Below are 18354 nucleotides of genomic sequence, written 5' to 3' on the forward strand. Positions count from 1 at the left end.
ACTTCAACTAGCTATCTCTTATATGCATGATTGTGTATATACATCAGTGCTACCTTGTCAGTTTGTCCCACCCTTTCCTTCCCCCTCTGTGTAAAAAATCAACAAATATTGTAAGGTTGTACTCTGGCCATCCACTGTGCTGGATACAATGATTTTGGAAATGCAAAAGGAAATTCAATTTAATCGAATATTTGTAAGCTGAGTTAATTCACAATTTATCTTTTTTAAGGCTTTTTTTTTTTTTTTTTTTTTTTAGGACTGGACCTTTAAAGGAATTTAACAAAATGCACCTTAGAAAGTCCAAAATTAATAACCTAAGCATGGGGGTTGCTAGACTAATCCATTGATTGATATTTAAGATAAATATAAAAAGTATTTATGTTATTCCATTTTATCAGAATACTGTAAGTTACCAAAGTAAAGCAAATTATGTCAGCAAAAGTAAAGCAAATTGTACTGGACAGACTTTGCATTTTATGATGCCAATTATTTGATATGATTCTTTCCTTCTTCCATTAATGGATTCATTCTTCCAATAAATGTAGTGAGCAGCTAATTTGCACCAGGCAGTAACTGAATTTCTGAAAGTAAACAGAAAAAAGATATTTCCTGCATTGTGTGTGTGTGTTTGTATGTGTGTGTGTGCATGTGCTCACGTAAGCATGCTCAGTCATGTCTGACTCTGCAATGCCATGGACTGGGATTTTTCAGGCAAGAGTACTGTAGTGGGTTGCCATTTCCTACTCCAGGGGGTCTTTCCAACTCAGAAATCCAAACCCACATCTCCTGTGTTGGCAGGTGGATTCTTTCCCACTGTGCCATTAATAGAGTTTAAAATATAAGCTTTTCAAAGGTAATATGGTGGCACAGTGGTAAAGAATCTTCTTGCCAGTGCAGGAGACATGAGTTCAATCCCTGGGTTGGAAAGATCCCCTGGAGAAGAAAATGGCAACCTACTCTAATATTCTTGCCCAGGGAATCCCATGAACAGAGGAGCCTAGTGGGCTATAAAACATGGGGTTGCAAAGAGTCAGACATGACTTAGCTACTGAAGTACAACAAACAACATGCAATTATAGTTTATATTTTATAATTTTGTAATTTTAAGTCATGTTTATCATTAATTTTTAAATATTTGAGTTACTTTTTTTGTATTCATTAGAACATAAGTAAAAATATTTTCTAAAATGCATTTGATAAAAAGCACACACTTGTACTCACCATGAAAAACAAAATATATTGGTTTTAAATATCAATAATGCATTATATGTCCATAAGGGCTACTATATCCTGTTACTATTTTTGTTTCTTTATGAGCTAATATTTATATGTTGTGATAATTAAACAGTGTATTTGTTGTTCTTTCTTGAACACATTCTATTGAAAGTAACTTGATGTACTAGGATAAAAATAAACTCTAGATTCTGACAGAATGCATTCTAATTGGGGCTTATTTATGAGCTAAATGACCCTAAGCAAGTATCTCACTTTTCCCTTCCTATTCCTTTAATATGAGCATTCATCTCATTCTTAATGTGACCAATGTAGTCCTTATGTATGAGAAACAAGAGCACCTTTGATTAATTCAGAAACTATGACCAATATCTTTAATTCATGTTTCTTTTTTCTTTTTTTTGTGAAGATTTTGTTTGGTCTTCATGCTATATTTCATTTCAGTTTTATTTATTTATTTTTTACTTTACAATATTGTATTGGTTTTGCTGTACATTGACATGAATCTGCTATGGGTGTACATGTGTTCCCCATCGTGAATCCTCCTCCCACCTCTCTCCCTATCCCATTCCTCTGGGTCATCCCAGTGCACCAGCTCTGAGCAATCTGTATCATGCATTGAACCTGGACTGGTGATTTGTTTCACATGTGATAATTTACATGTTTCAATGTCATTCTCTCATATCATCCAACCCTCGCCCTCTCCCACAGAGTCCAAAAGACTGTTCTATACATCTGTGTCTCTTTTGCTGTCTCAAATACAGGGTTGTCTTTACCATCTTTCTAAATTCCATATATATATATATATATGTTAGTATACTGTATTGGTGTTTTCCTTTCTGGCTTACTTCGCTCTGTATAATAGGCTCCAGTTTCATCCACCTCATTAGAACTGATTCAAATGTATTCTTTTTAATGGCTGAGTAATACTCCATTGTGTATACGTACCACAGCTTTCTTATCCATTCGTCTGCTGATGGACATCTAGGTTGTTTCCATGTCCTGGCTATTATAAACAGTGATGCGATGAACATTGGGGTACACGTATCTCTTTTAATTCTAGTTTCCTCAGTGTGTATGCCCAGCAGTGGGATTGCTGGGTCATATGGTGGTTCTATTTCTAGTTTTTTAAGGAATCTCCACACTGTTCTCCATAGTGGCTGTACTAGTTTGCATTCCCACCAACAGTGTAAGAGGGTTCCCTTTTCTTCACACCCTCTCCAGTATTTATTGCTTGTAGACATTTGGATCGCAGCCATTCTAACTGGCATGAAATGGTACCTCATTGTGGTTTTGATTTGAATTTCTCTGATAATGAGTGATGTTGAGCATCTTTTCATGTGTTTGTTAGCCATCTGTATGTCTTTTTTGGAGAAATGTCTATTTAGTTCTTTGGCCCACTTTTTGATTGGGTTGTTTATTTTTCTGGAATTGAGCTGTAGGAGTTGCTTGTGTATTTTTGAGATTAATTCTTTGTCTGTTTCTTCATTTGCTATTATTTTCTCCCATTCTGAAGGCTGTCTTTTCACCTTGCTTGTAGTTTCTTTTGTTGTGCAGAAGCTTTTAATTTTAATTAGATCCCATTTGTTTATTTTTGCTTTTACTTTCAATATTCTGGGAGGTGGTCATAGAGGATCCTGCTGTGGTTTATGTTGGAGAGAGTTTTGCCTATGTTTTCCTCTAGCAGTTTTATAGTTTCTGGTCTTATTTTTAGATCTTTAATCCATTTTGAATTTATTTTTGTGTGTGGTGTTAGAAAGTGTTCTAGTGTCATTCTTTTACAAGTGGTTGCCCAGTTTTCCCAGCACCACTTGTTAAAAGAGATTGTCTTTTCTCCATTGTATATTCTTGCCTCCTTTGTCAAAGATAAGGTGTCCATAGGTGCGGGGATTTATCTCTGGGCTTTCTATTTTGTTCCATTGATCTATATGTCTGTCTTTGTGCCAGTACCATACTGTCTTGATGACTGTGGCTTTGTAATAGAGCCTGAAGTCAGGTAGGTTGATTCCTCCAGTTCCATTCTTCTTTCTCAAGATAACTTAGGCTATTGGAGGTTTTTTGTATTTCCATACAAATTGTGAAATTATTTGTTCTAGCTCTGTGAAGAATACCGTTGGTAGCTTGATAGGGATTGCATTGAATCTATAGATTGCTTTGGGTAGTATACTCATTTTCACTATATTGATTCTTCCAATCCATGAAAATGGCATATTTCTCCATCTATTAGTGTCCTCTTTGATTTCTTTCACCAGTGTTTTATAGTTTTCTATATATAATGGCACCCCATTCCAGTACTCTTGCCTGGAAAATCCCATGGATGGAGGGGCCTGGTCGGCTGCAGTCCATGGGGTCGCTAGGAGTCGGACACGACTGAGCGACTTCACTTTCACTTTTCACTTTCATGCATTGGAGAAGGAAATGGCAACCCACTCCAGTGTTCTTGCCTGGAGAATCCCAGGGATGGGGGAACCTGGTGGGCTGCCATCTCTGGGGTCTCACAGAGTCGGTCACGACTGAAGTGACTTAGCAGCAGCAGCAGCATATATAGGTCTTTAGTTTGTTTAGGTAGATATACTCCTAACTATTTTGTTCTTTTCATTGCAATGGTGAATGGAATTGTTTCCTTAATTTCTCTTTCCGTTTTCTCATTGTTAGTGTATAGGAATGCAAGGGATTTCTGTGTGTTGATTTTATATCCTGCAACTTTACTATATTCGTTGATTAGCTCTAGTAACTTTCTGGTGGAGTCTTTAGGGTTTTCTATGTAGAGGATCATGTCATCTGCAAACAGTGAGAGTTTTACTTCTTTTCCAATCTGGATTCCTTTTATTTCTTTTTCCACTCTGATTGCTGTGGCCAAAACTTCCAGAACTATGTTGAATAGTAGTGGTGAGGGTGGGCACCCTTGTCTTGTTCCTGACTTTAGAGGAAATGCTTTCAATTTATCACTGTTGAGGATAATGTTAGCTGTGGGTTTGTCATATATAGCTTTTATTATATTGAGGTACGTTCCTTCTATTCCTGCTTTCTGGAGAGTTTTTTTTTTTTTTATCATAGATGGATGTTGAATTTTGTCAAAGGCTTTCTTTTATCTATTGAGATAATCATATGGTTTTTATTTTTCAATTTGTTAATGTAGTGTATTACATTGATTGATTTACAGATATTGAAGAATCTGTGCATCCCTGGGATAAAGCCCACTTGGTCATGATGTATGATCTTTTTAATATGTTGTTGGATTCTGTTTGCCAGAATTTTGTTAAGGATTTTTTCATCTATGTTCATTAGTGATATTGGCCTGTAGTTTTTTTTTGTGTGTGTGGCATCTTTGTCTGATTTTGGTATTAGGGTGATGGTGGCCTCATAGAATGAGTTTGGAAATTTACCTTTGTCTGCAATTTTCTGGAAGAGTTTGAGTAGGATAGGTGTTAGCTCTTCTCTAAATTTTTGGTAGAATTCAGCTGTGAAGCCGTCTGGACCTGGGCTTTTGTTTGTTGGAAGATTTCTGATTACAGTTTCAATTTCCATGCTTGTAATGGGTCTGTTAAGATTTTCTATTTCTTCCTGGTTCAGTTTTGGAAAGTTGTACTTTTCTAAGAATTTGTCCATTTCTTCCAAGTTGTCCATTTTATTTGCATATAGTTACTGGTAATAGTGTCTTACGATCCTTTGTATTTCTGTGTTGTCTGTTGTGATCTCTCCATTTTCATTTCTAATTTTGTAGGTTTGATTTTTCTCCCTTTGTTTCTTGATGAGTCTGGCTAATGGTTTGTTAATTTTATTTATCTTCTCAAAGAACCACCTTTTGGCTTTGTTGGTTTTTGCTATGGTCTCTTTTGTTCCTTTTGCATTTATTTCTGCCCTAATTTTTAAGATTTCTTTCCTTCTATTAACCCTGGGGTTCTTCATTTCTTCCTTTTCTAGATGCTTTAGGTGTAGAGTTATGTTATTTATTTGACTTTTTTCTTGTTTCTTGAGGTAAGTCTGTATTGCCATGACCCTTCCCTTTAGCACTGCTTTTACAGTGTCCCATAGGTTTTGGGTTGTTGTTTTCATTTTCATTCATTTCTGTGCATATTTTAATTTCTTTTTTGATTTCTTCTGTGATTTGTTGGTTATTCTGCAGCATGTTGTTCAGCCTCCATATATTTTAATTTTTAATAGTTTTTCTCCTGTAATCTTACTGCATTGTGGTCAGAAAAGATGCTTAAAATGATTTCAATTTTTTTGAATTTACCAAGGTTAGATTTGTGGCCCAGGATGTGATCTATCCTGGAGAAGGTTCCGTGTGTGCTTGAGAAAAAGGTGAAATTCATTGTTTTGGGGTGAAATGGCCTATAGATATCAATTAGGTCTAACTGGTCTATTGTATCATTTAAAGTTTGTGTTTCCTTGTTAATTTTCTTTTTAGTTGATCTATCCATAGTTGTGAGTGGGGTATTAAAGTCTCCCACTATTATTGTGTTATTGTTAATTTCCCCTTTCATACTTGTTAGCATTTGTCTTACATATCGTGGTGCTCCTATGTTGGATGCATATATATTTATAATTGTTATATCTTCTTCTTGGATTGATCCTTTGATCATTATGTAGTGTCCATCTTTGTCTCTTTTCACAGCCTTTGTTTTAAAGTCTATTTTATCTGATATGCTTGCTTTCTTTTAGTCTCTATTTGCATGGAATATCTTTTTCCAGCCCTTCACTTTCAGTCTGTATGTGTCCCTTGTTTTGAGGTGGGTCTCTTGTAGACAACATATATAGGGGTCTTGTTTTTGTATCCATTCAGCCAGTCTTTGTCTTTTGGTTGGGGCATTCAACCCATTTACATTTAAGGTAATTATTGATAAGTATGATCCCATTGCCATTTACTTTATTATTTTGGGTTCAAGTTTATACACTCTTTCTGTGTTTCCTGTCTAGGGAAGATCCTTTAGCATTTGTTGGAGAGCTGGTTTGGTGGTGCTGAATTCTCTCAGCTTTTGCTTGTCTGTAAAGCTTTTGCTTTCTCCTTCATATTTGAATGAGATCCTTGCTGGGTACAGTAATCTGGGCTGTAGGTTATTTTCTTTCATCACTTTAAGTATGTCCTGCCATTCCCTTCTGGCATGAAGAGTTTCTATTGAAAGATCAGCTGTTATCCTTATGGGAATCCCCTTATGTTTTATTTGTTGTTTTCCCCTTGCTGTTTTTAATATTTGTTCTTTGAGTTTGATCTTTGTTAATTTGATTAATATGTGTCTTGGGGTGTTTTGCCTTGGGTTTTGGGACTCTCTGGGTTTCTTGGACGTGGGTGATTATTTCCTTCCCCATTTTAGGGACGTTTTCAACTATTATCTTAAGTATTTTCTCATGGTCTTTCTTTTTGTCTTCTTCTTCTGGGACTCCTATGATTTGAATGTTGGGGCATTTAACATTGTCCCAGAGGTCTCTGAGGTTGTCCTCATTTCTTTTAACTCTTTTTTCTTTTTTCCTCTCTGTTTCATTTATTTCTACCATTCTATCTTCTACCTCACTTATCCTGTCTTCTGCCTCAATTATTCTACTGTTGGTTCCCACCAGAGTGTTTTTGATCTCATTTATTGCATTATTCATTATATATTGACTCTCTTTTATTTCTTATAGGTCTTTGTTAAACCTTTCTTGCATCTTCTCAATCCTTGTCTCCAGGCTATTTATCTGTAACTCCAATTTGTTTTCAAGGTTTTGGATCATTTTCACTATCATTATTCTGAATTCTTTATCAGGTAGATTCCCTATCTCTTCCTCTCTTGTTTGATTTGGTGACATTTATTCTGTTCCTTTACCTGCTGGGTATTTCTCTGCCTTTTCATCTTGTTTATATCGCTGTGTTTGGGGCAGCCTTTCTGTATTCTGGCAGTTTTGTGGTTTCTCTTTATTGTGGAGGTTCCTCACTGTGGGTGGGGTTGGACAGATGGCTTGTCAAGGTTTCCTGGTTAGGGAAGCTTGTGTTGGTGTTCTGGGAGATGGAGCTGGATTTCTTCTCTCTGGAGTGCAATTAAGTGTCCAGTAATGAGTTATGAGATGTCAGTGGGTTTGGTGTGACTTTGGGCAGCCTGTATATTGAAGCTCAGGGCTATGTTCCTGTGTTGCTGGAGAATTTGCATGGTATGTCTTGCTCTGGAATTTGTTGGCCCTTGGGTGGTGCTTGGTTTCAGTGTAGGTATGGAGGTGTTTGATGAGCTCCTATTGATTAATGTTGCCTGGATTCAGAAGTTCTCAAATGTTCTCAGGATTTGGACTTAAGCCTCCTGCCTCTGGTTTTCAGTCTTATTCTTACAGTAGCCTCATGACTTCTCCATCTATACAGCACTGATGATAAAACATCTAGGTTAATAATGAAAAGTTTCTCCACAGTAGGGACACCGAGAGAGGTACACAGAGTTACATGGAGAAGAGAAGATGGAGGAGGGAGCTAGAGGTGACCAGGAGGAGAAGAGGGGGAATCAAAACGCGAGAGAGCAAGCTAGCCAGTAATCACTTCCCTATGTCCTCTCCACAGTCTGGATCCCTCAGAGATGTTCACAGAGTTACACAGAGAAGAGAAGAGGGAGGAAGGAGACAGAGGTGGCCAGGAAGATAAAAGGGGGAATTGAAAGAGACAGATCCAGCCAGTAATCAGTTCCTAAAGTGTTCTCCACAACCCAGAACACACAAAGAGATTCACAGAGTTGGGTAGAGAAGAAAAGGGGGAGGGAGGAAATAGAGGCGGCCTGGTGGAGAAAGTCAAAAGGGGGAGAGAGCAATCAGGCCAGTGATCTCACTCCCAAGTAAAAATGGGTACTGAAGATTGGTTTCTTAAAGGTACAAAATTGATAACAAATACCAAAAAGTAAAGATTAAAAATCTAGAGTAGAGGTTAGATTCTCAAAAATACAATATTAAAAAAAGTCACAAAAATTATAAAATATATATATATATATATGAAGTTTGCTTTAAAAATAGGGTATTTTTTTTGGCAAGGTAATAGTAGGTTATGAAAATGAAAATTAAAGGAGTAATAGGGGACTTAAAAATGCAAAAAAATTTTTTTCAAATAAAAAAATGATAATAGTAAAAATATATCTAGGACTTTCTCTGGAGCTATTGTGGACAATGTGTGGTCAGTTCATTTTCAGATTGGTCCAGCTTGTACTTCTCAAGATGTATAGGCCCCTTCCTATGTAGTCGGTGCTAACTACAGAGTTTTAACCTATTGCACCTGTTACTTCCAAAGTAGTTCCCTCTGTTTATTTTAGCTTCTTCTGTTTGCTGGTCTCTTCAGTGTCTGATTTCCACCCTGACACGGGGGCGGTGGTGGTCACTTTTTTTAGGCTCACTTGTTCAGTCGTGCTGTGTGGAGGGAGGAACACTGCAAACAAATATCACTGGCGTGTGCTCACAGTGATTCAGCCACACTGGGTTTGCCCCCGCTCACAGTGTGTGTGCTGTCCCAGTCTACACTGCTCAGGCTCTAGGCTGCTCTGGCAGGAACTGTCTGATGCTGGCCCTGGGTTGCATGCACTTCCCAGGTCAAAGCCGCTCAGGTTCAGGTTCTTGGATACTCCACAAAGGTGCAGACTTGGTTGGGCCAGCATTTTGTGCCTGTCCCAGGTCCGAGCAGCTCAGGTGACCAGGTGCTTGGCGACAACAGTTGCCCCCAGTTGAAGGCTGTGTCTTATCGCCTCCCCCATCCCAGCTGCTCGGTTTTCTGGGTGTACAACGGGCACGCATTCTCAGGTGTGCTGTGTGTCTCTTCTGGAGAGCTGATCTCTGGCTCTGACCCTCCCAGGGGAGGTCGACCATCCAGAATCCTAAGAAGTCTTGGTTAGCAATGAAGTCTGCTAGCAGTTTGGTATAGGATGCCTCTGGGGCTGCGACTGCCCACTTCTGGCTCTGGCTGCCCTTGCCTGCCTGTCTCTGGAGGGGGTGGGCTGGTGCTCAGCCGGCTAGCTCTGCTCAGTCCTTTGTTCTGTGAGCGGGCCTGGTGGTGGCTTCAGTTCATTTCAGTTCAGTCGTTCAGTCATTCCAGACTCTTTGTGACCCCATGAATTGCAGCACACCAGGCCTCCCTGTCCGTCACCAGCTCCCAGAGTTTACCCAAACTCATGTTCATTGAGTCGGTGATGCCGTCAAACCATCTCATCCTCTGTCATCCCCTTCTCCTGCCCCCAATCCCTCCCAGTATGAGGGTCTTTTCCAATGAGTCAACTCTTCACATGAGGTGGGCAAAGTATTGGAGTTTCAGCTTCAGCATCAGTCCTTCCAAAGAACACCCAGGACTGATCTCCTTTAAGATGGACTGATCGGATCTCCTTGCAGTCCAAGGGCCTCTCCACACACCACAGTTCAAAAGCATCAATTCTTCAGCCCTCAGCTTTCATCACAGTCCAACTCTCACATCCACACATGACCACTGGAAAAACCATAGCCTTGACTAGATGAATCTTTGTTGGCAAAGTAATGTGTCAGCTTTTTAATATGCTGTCTAGGTTGGTCATAACTTTCCTTCCAAGGAGTAACCGTCTTTTATTTTCATGGCTGCAATCACCATCTGTAGTGATTTTGGAGCCCCCCAAAATAAAGTCTGACACTGTTTCCACTGTTTCCCCATCTGTTTGCCATGAAGTAATGGGACCAGATGCCATGATCTTCGTTTTCTGAATGTTGAGCTTTAAGCCAACTTTTTCACTCTCCCCTTTCACTTTCATCAAGAAGCTTTTTAGTTCCTCTTCACTCTCTGCCATAAGGGTGGTATCACCTGCATATTTCAGGTTATTGATATTTCTCCTGGCAATCTTGATTCCAGCTTGTGCTTCTTCTAGCCCAGGGTTTCTCATGATGTACTCTGCATAGAAGTTAACTAAGCAGGATGACAATATACAGCCTTGACAAACTCCTTTTCCTATTTGGAACCAGTCTGTTGTTCCATGTCCAGTTCTAACTGTTGCTTCCTGACCTGCATACAGATTTCTCAAGAGACATGTCAGGTGGTCTGGTATTCCCATCTCTTTCAGAATTGTCCACAATTTATTGTGATCCACACAGTCAAAGGCTTTGGCATAGTCAATAAAGCAGAAATAGATGTTTTTCTGGAATTCTCTTGTTTTTTCCATGATCCAGCGGATGTTGGCAATTTGATCTCTGGTTCCTCTGCCTTTTCTAAAACCAGCTTGAACATCTGGAAGTTCGCGGTTCATGTATTGCTGAAGCCTGGCTTAGAGAATTTTGAGCTTTACTTTACTAGCATGTGAGATGAGTGCAATTGTGCGGTAGTTTCAACATTCTTTGGCATTGCCTTTCTTTGGGATTGGAATGAAAACTGACCTTCCCAGTCCTGTGGCCAGTGCTGAGTTTTCCAAATTCGCTGGCATATTGAGTGCAGCACTTTCACAGCATCATCTTTCAGGATTTTAAAGAGCTCAACTGGAATTCCATCACCTCCATTAGCTTTGTTCATAGTGATGCTTTCTAAGGCCCACTTGACATTCCAGGATGTCTGGCTCTAGGTGAGTGATCACACCATCATGATTATCTGGGTCATGAAGATCTTTTTTGTACAGTTCTTCTGTGTATTCTTGCCACCTCTTCTTAATATCTTCTGCTTCTATTAGGCCTATACCATTTGTGTCCTTTATCAAGCCCATCTTTGCATGAAATGTTCCTTTGGTATCTCTAATTTTCTTGAAGAGATCTCTAGTCTTTCCCATTCTGTTGTTTTCCTCTATTTCTTTGCACTGATCGCTGAGGAAGGCTTTCTTGTCTCTCCTTGCTATCCTTCGGAACTCTGCATTCAAATCGGAATATCTTTCCTTTTCTCCTTTGTGTTTCACTTCTCTTCTTTTCACAGCTATTTGTAAGGCCTCCTCAGACAACCATTTTGCTTTTTTGCATTTCTTTTCCATGGGGATGGTCTTGATCCCTGTCTCCTGTACAATGTCATGAACCTCTGTGCATAGTTCATCAGGCACTCTATCAGATCTAGTCCCTTAATTCTCTTTCTCACTTCCACTGTGTTAGGGCTTTTCACGGAATAGCTATATCACAGTCTGGGTTGCTATCTCAAGTTAAAACCCTCAGATTTCCCTTGGGGCATTCATGCTTGGTCCTTACCCTCAGCAATGCAGCCCGCGCCTCCCTGTCTACCCCCGCTTGCTAGTAGGGATGCAAGCATCTGGGCTGCTGCTCTGCTGGGAGTTGCTGTTAGGCACGTAATCTGTGGGTTTTAATTGTTTATTTATTTTTCCTCCTGATTATTTTGCCCTCTGAGATTCCAGGGCTCGCCACAGACCCGCCAGAGAGAATGTTTCCTGGTGTTTGGAAACATCTCTCTTTTTTAAGCCTCCCTTCCGAGGACATATTTGTCCCTACATCTTTTGTCTCTCTTTTTATCTTTTATATTTTGTCCTACCTCCTTTCAAACACAATGGGCTGGCTGCCTTCTGGGTGCCTGATGTCCTCTGCCGTTATTCAGAAGTTGTTTTGTGGAATTTGCTCAGGATTCAAATGTTCTTTTGATGAATTTGTGGGGGAGAAAGTGGTCTTCCTTCCTATTCCTCCGCCATCTTAAGACTGCCTCCCAAATAGTCTTCTTAAGGTATATTATTTTTTATGATGTCTTGTGGGTCTAAACATTATACATTACTAGTGTGTTTGTTTTTTATTGCTGTATATAATAAATTATCACAAACTCAGTGGCTTAAACCAAATCCCTATATTAGCCCACAGTTCTGTTGGTCAGAAGTCTGGACATCTCATTGAGGTTATATGGTTAACCTCTCAAAAAGGTTAAAAAATCAGTGTTGGTGAAACTAGACTCTTACTTGAAGGTTCCAGGGAAATATCTGTCCCCACATTCATTCAAGCTGTGAATTAAGGTCTTCATGGTTTTAGGATTGGGGTCCCTGTTTCTTTGCTACAGTCAACCAGTGGGCTACTCTGAGCTCTGGTTGAATGCAACCTGCCTGCATGCCTTGGCACATGGCTTCCTCTATCCTTAAGCTAGGAGAGGCATATCAAAATCTTACTGTGCTTCGGATATTTGACTGCCTCATCTGCCACTAGGTAGAGAAAACTCTACTTTTAAAGGACTCACCTAATTGGGTCAGGTTCATCCAATAATCCAGAGAAGGCAGTGGCACCCCACTCCAGTACTCTTGCCTGGAAAATCCAATGGACGGAGGAGCCTGGTGGGCTGCAGTCCATGGGGTTGCAATGAGTTGGACATGACTGAGTGACTTCACTTTCACTTTTCACTTTTGTGCATTGAAGAAGGACATGGCAACCCATTCCAGTGTTCTTGCCTGGAGAATCCTAGGGACGGGGGAGCCTGGTGGGCTGCCGTCTCTGGGGTCGCACAGAGCCAGACACGACTGAAGTGACTTAGCAGCAGCAGCAGCATCCAATAATCTCCATATTTTAAGATCAGTTGTTGTTTAGTTTCTAAGTTGTGTCTAACTCTTTGTGACCCCGTGGACTGTAGCTGTCCAGGCCCCTCGGTCCATGGGATTTTCCAGGCAAGAACACTAGAGTAGGTTGCCATTTCCTTCTCTAGGGGATCTTCCCAGCCCATGGATCGAACCCACATTGCCTGCATTGGCAAGCAGATTCTTTACCACTGATCCACCAGGGAAGATCCATTGACTGATACTTCAATTACATCAACAAAAATTCCTTCATAGTAGTTGACAGATTAGTGTTTGTTTCGTTAACCAGGAGATAGGAATCTTGGAATGATATATTTAAAATTCTGCTTATCAGAATTTGCTTACTCAATATAGTGAACACATTCCTCAATTTTTCCTTCTTTTGATGTCATTATATCTCTAATTTATTTGTATATAGGACTTGAGATTTCTCCATTAGTGCTGGTTAAGACATTTTAGTTATTTGATTTTTGTGTTTTTTCCCTTCCATATTTCACTTGGGTTTTAAATTTTAAATATTGACAGTGATTGTTCAGCACTTGAAAAATTATCATTCAATTGTATTTTAGCTTCCATTGTTTCTGTATAGAATTCAGAATCACCTAAATATTGTCCATCTAACTATTGCTTCCTTGAAGATAATGTATATTTGTTCTAAAGATAGTTTAAATATGTTTCTTTTTCTTCGGTTTATAACAGTTTTACTATGATGAACCTAGGTATGATTTTCTATATATTTATCCTGATACATATATACACTGTTTTTTGAGTTTATGCCTTGATGTCGCCCCCCGCCCCAAATTTGGAAAGTTCTGTCAAACAAACAAATACATTTTTTGCTTCCAGGAGTTTAAAGGCAGAAATGGAAAATAGGTAGAAGAAAATATTAAAAATGTATAAACAAATTTATAGATTATTTTTAAGTGAGCTGTAAATATATTGAACAAATTAATGTTATCTGATCATCTTAACCATTTTAAGTGTATAGTTCTGTGGTATTAAATACATCCATTTCTTCAACCATTATTGCCATCCATCTTCAGAACTCTTTCCATCTTTTAAAACTGAAACTCTGTAGTCATTAAACAATTACTCCCATTGTCCCTCCCACAGCATCTACAAATCTGAGACTTGAGGGGAAATGGATGTCTTCCGCAGTATATACTATGGGCATGTGAATCTTAAAGAAGAAAGAAAAAAGAAACAAATCTGGGGGTTTGAATATGAGCTCCATCTGTTGTAATTTTACTTCTGAGTAGGACTTCCCTGGTGGCTCAGATGGAAAAGCATCTGCCTACAATGCAGGAGACCTGGGTTCGATCCCTGGGTTGGGAAGATTCTCTAGAGAAGGAAATGGCCACCCACTCCAGTACTCTTGCTGGAAAATCCTATGGATGGAGGAGGGTGGTAGGTTACAGACCATGGGTTCACAAAGAATAGGACACGACTGAGCAATTTCACTTCACTTCAGTACCAGCTATATCACTGGCCAGATTACTAACCCTGGGTTCCTGTCTAGCTTACATGTTCATCACAGCTTGTGTTGTCTTGTTGGTTGAAAGAAATCAGAATGCACCAGACACAAGTTATACTAGTCCTTGAAAAACCCTTGCAAAATGAAAAGAATGTTCTGAGAATAATGTGATATTAGCATTAGGGTTGGGGAGAAGTGTAAGAGTACAGGATATTGAATAAAGTGCATTTTCTTGATTTGAAGATGCCATAGAGTGTCCAGCACAGTCAATAAGCAAACTCACATCATGAGATTTTGTGAAAATGAGTGTGAATAGAATTTCCTACAGTGTTTTGGAAAAGAGAAAAATACAATTTATACACAATGTCTAAACATTAGAATACTTTCTAGTTCTCAACAGCAACATTAGAAACTATAAGACTGTGCACAATGCCTTTCAAATGCCCAGAGAAAATAATTTCCAATCCAGAATTCTCTTCTCACCCACAGAATCAATCTGGCATGAAGGTTAAAAAAAAGGAGGTTTTCAGATACATAAGTTCTCACCAAATTTATCTTCCCTAAACACTTTTTCAACAAATTAGCAGAGTATGTGTACCCCCAGGCAAGGGTGCCATAAATTCAGAAGACACAAGATCCAGGATTCAATACAGAAAAAGGACAAAGGAGTTCCTAGGATATTGCTACAGATAAATCCTAGAAGGCAGCCAAGCATCAGACCTTAGCAGAAGGGCAAAACAAGAGTAGTGTCTCCAGGAATAAAATGAATATTATAAGTTACCTGTTATGCTTGACTATAGAAGAGTTATAGATGATATTTTATATTATCAATAGGGTCTATAGGCATGCTAGGAGCTTCCCTGGTGGCTCAGATGATAAAGAATCTTGCAATGTGGGAGGCCTGGGTTCGATCCCTGGGTTGGGAATATCCCCTGGAGGAGGGCATGGCAACCCACTCCAGTATTCTTGCCTGGAGAATCCCCACAGACTGAGGAGCCTGGTGGGCTGTGGTCCATGGAGTTGCAAAGAGTCAGACATGACTGAGTGACTAAGCACTGCACAGCATAGGCATGCTAAATACATGGAAAAGCAAAGAAGAAAGAAAAGTTCTCGAAGAACTTAAAATGGACCAGGAAAGACAGTGAAATGAGTGGCACAGCTATGAACAATATTTGTGTATTCATAATATGAACACTAAATATCAGTTTTAAGTGGGTCTACCGATTATATCTAATTATTACAACATTTTGGTCAGAAATTATGATTTTCAAGTTTTAATTTAACATGTTGAAAAGAGTCTGTCATGTCCGACTCTTTGAGACTCCATGGACTATACAGTCCATGGAATTCTCCAGGCCAGAATACTGAGTGGGTAGCTTTTCCCTTTTCCAGGGGATCTTCCTAAAACAGGAATCAAACCCAGGTCTCCTGCCTTGCAGGTGGATTCTTTACCAGCTGAGCTACTAAGGAAGCCCAATTTAACACATTAGTGGTGGTGGTGGTGGTGGCGGCGGTTTAGTTGATAAGTTGTGTCTAACTCTTGTGACCCCGTGGACAGAGGAGCCTGACAGGTTACAGTCCATGGGATTCTCCAGGCAAGAATACTGGAGTGGGTTGCCATTTCTTTCTCCAAGGGATCTTCCCAACCCAGGAATCAAACCCCGGTCTCCTGAATTGTAGGCAGATTCTTTACCAACTGAGCTACAAGAGAAGTTCTGCATGTAATGATAGGCAAATTGGCAGCTATAATTCAGGGTCTGCAGAGGTGAAAAAATCCCGATACAAGTGTCTCCCTCCAAAGGTCAGGGTCCCTGGTGCTTGCCCACTTCCAGATCCGGACCAGACAAACTCAGCTCTGGGGCAGATTTCTCCTTCAGCACTAAGAGGATCTGGCTTGCAGGCATAATGTCTGAGGAGCGCTTTCTAACGCCCGTCTCAGCAGCGTCCTTTTCATCCCCGAGGTCAGCTCTGGACTCTTGCTGCTTCAACAAGATGCTGCCTTCCTTCTCCAAAGCTTGGAGGTAAAGTTCCACGAGCTGTCTGGACTGACGGGCTTCCTCTTTCTGGTCAAGCACCTGCTGGAGGGTGTTCTGGAGCCCCTGGACTACCACATGATTTTGGTCGAGTTCCTGAGGCAGCTCCGAACATGGGACATCAGTGAGCATCTGGAGCTCCTCCTTGGACATCAGGATGATGCTGGATAGGTCTTCCTTCAGCTGCCTGGCCACGTTCTTCCACTTCAGCCCTGCCCCGCTGTCTGTTTCATCTCTGTGGAAGGACTCTTGGGTTATCCAAGCTGTACCTCCATCTGAATTGTGTGTCCACTTCTCATTCCCAGCCAATGCCACAAACTTAGTATTGGCAGGAAGACACAGGAAGTAATCATAGTCATCCACTATGGTGCCATCCTCTTCCAGGACCAGGGTGACTGGCGCCTGGGACTTATCGATGGCCAGAATGTCAGAAGCCTTGTTCCTCAGCTCCTCGAGGCATGAGGCTGCCATGCCGTGCTGTTCGCGGCTGTTGTTGCAGCGCAGCAGACACTGCTTTAGAGCCCAGACCTCGCCGGGTTCTGGAGCTGCAGGGCTGCTGGCCACCTCCATTTTCTTCAGGGTGGGACCAGACTGACACGGAGAAGTCAGGTAGTCTGGGGCGCTGGAGTCTTCCTCAACTCCACCCCCCACGGCATGCTGGGAAATGGAGCTGAGCAACCAGGGAAGCCCAATTTAACACCTTAGGTTCAGATAATCCTGTTCCTAAAGCTTAATCATTTCCATGCAGTAGAGTACTACAGTTGAATACATGAAAAATATGTTTTAGTCAGATATAATATTCTTTTCAAGCAAGCCGTGTTGAATTTTTGGAGCAGATCCTTTTCAGAAATGCTACACTGTTCTAAAATTAAATTAAAATTCAAACACTTGGAACATAGAAATTAACTCAATTTATATTAGAAGATATAATAAAAGATTTTACATGGTTCAATGTAGGATAATTGTTATATAAAGTGTATCTAGATGATTCTGCAAATTTATTAAAACTCAATACTGTATGATATGATAGTTTTAGATGGTAGCTTTCCAGAAAGCTCATATTATCCAATTTGCTATAATTGTTGGAACTGCATTTCAATTAAACACTTAGCAATTTCCTTGTTCTTTTTGAAATATTTTGAAACCCATTAGTGTGTCAGTGACTTGGCATTGCTCTCTAATTGCAATAGATTTCGAGTGATAAAAATTGATTTTTTTTGTAGCGTACTTTGTAGAGTCAGCATTGGTTACCTGAATACGTTACGATTCTCTTAAAATATTATTTGATGTTGCTAGAAGGTTTCATTGTCTGAATTCAAGATTATATATGCAGATTATTCTTCACTGCAGAGGGATTTGTATTTTGAGGAAATGTAATGAAATGTGAAATCCTAGGAAATATTAGGATATTGAAAACATATTTTAAAAGCCTCTTTACATATAAAGCTAAATTTTCCCATCATAGGTTCAGTGTATCTGTTAGCATTTTAGGGATCATAGATGTAATTTTTGTTATAAGTATATTACTATTACAAAGCAATAACAGAAATATTAAATTTATAATTTCAGAGGACAAACATTTATCTGATTATAATCAGTAACTTCCACGCCATGTACTTTTTATAATAAAAACATTTATTAAAACATTATAGAAAGTACAAAATCATTACTTTATATCTCAAAGGTTTTTTATAAACACCCATATAACCATTATCAAATGAAGAAACAGAACATTACAAGCATCCTTAACCCCCTACTTCTTTTGCCCCAAAGTAGCCACTGTTCTGGTTTTTGACACCATTGGTTTATTTTCACTGTGTTTCAACTTTTACAAAAATTGAATATGGTGGGTTCTGTTTTGTGTCTGGCTTCTTTCTCTCAACCTCTTAATTTGTAGGCTGTCATCTATGTTGCTGCAAGTAGCAGTAATTAGTTCATTTTCAATATAATATATCACACTTTCTTTATCCATTTGACTACTGATGGAAATTTAGGTTGTTTCTAGTTTAGTGCTTTTATGAATAGTGTTGAAGTTGTTGTTGTCAGTCACTTAGCCATGTCCAACTCTTTGTGACCCATGGACTGGAGCAGTCCAGGCTTCTCTGTCCTTTGTCATCTCCCAGAGCTTGCTTAATCTCATGTCCATTGAGTTGGTGATGCCTTCCAACCATCTCATCCTCTGTCGTCCCCT

At 39.7% G+C, this 18354-nt stretch overlaps 2 protein-coding genes across 4 annotated transcripts in view; one reads left to right on the forward strand and one right to left on the reverse strand.

The window, feature by feature from the left end:
• STPG2 (sperm tail PG-rich repeat containing 2) overlaps nucleotides 1–18354 on the forward strand; it is a 636844-nt gene that overhangs the window by 262181 nt on the left and 356309 nt on the right. The gene's annotated exons all lie outside the window — the stretch shown is intronic.
• On the reverse strand, nucleotides 15900–16844 carry LOC133250074 (DNA fragmentation factor subunit alpha-like). Its single transcript, XM_061421221.1, has one exon. It carries the CDS (start codon nucleotides 16731–16733, stop codon nucleotides 15933–15935), a length of 801 nt encoding a protein of 266 aa, XP_061277205.1. The 5' UTR covers nucleotides 16734–16844; the 3' UTR covers nucleotides 15900–15932.

Source organism: Bos javanicus, chromosome 6 (genome assembly GCF_032452875.1).
Source record: "Bos javanicus breed banteng chromosome 6, ARS-OSU_banteng_1.0, whole genome shotgun sequence".
Classification (NCBI taxonomy): domain Eukaryota; kingdom Metazoa; phylum Chordata; class Mammalia; order Artiodactyla; family Bovidae; genus Bos; species Bos javanicus.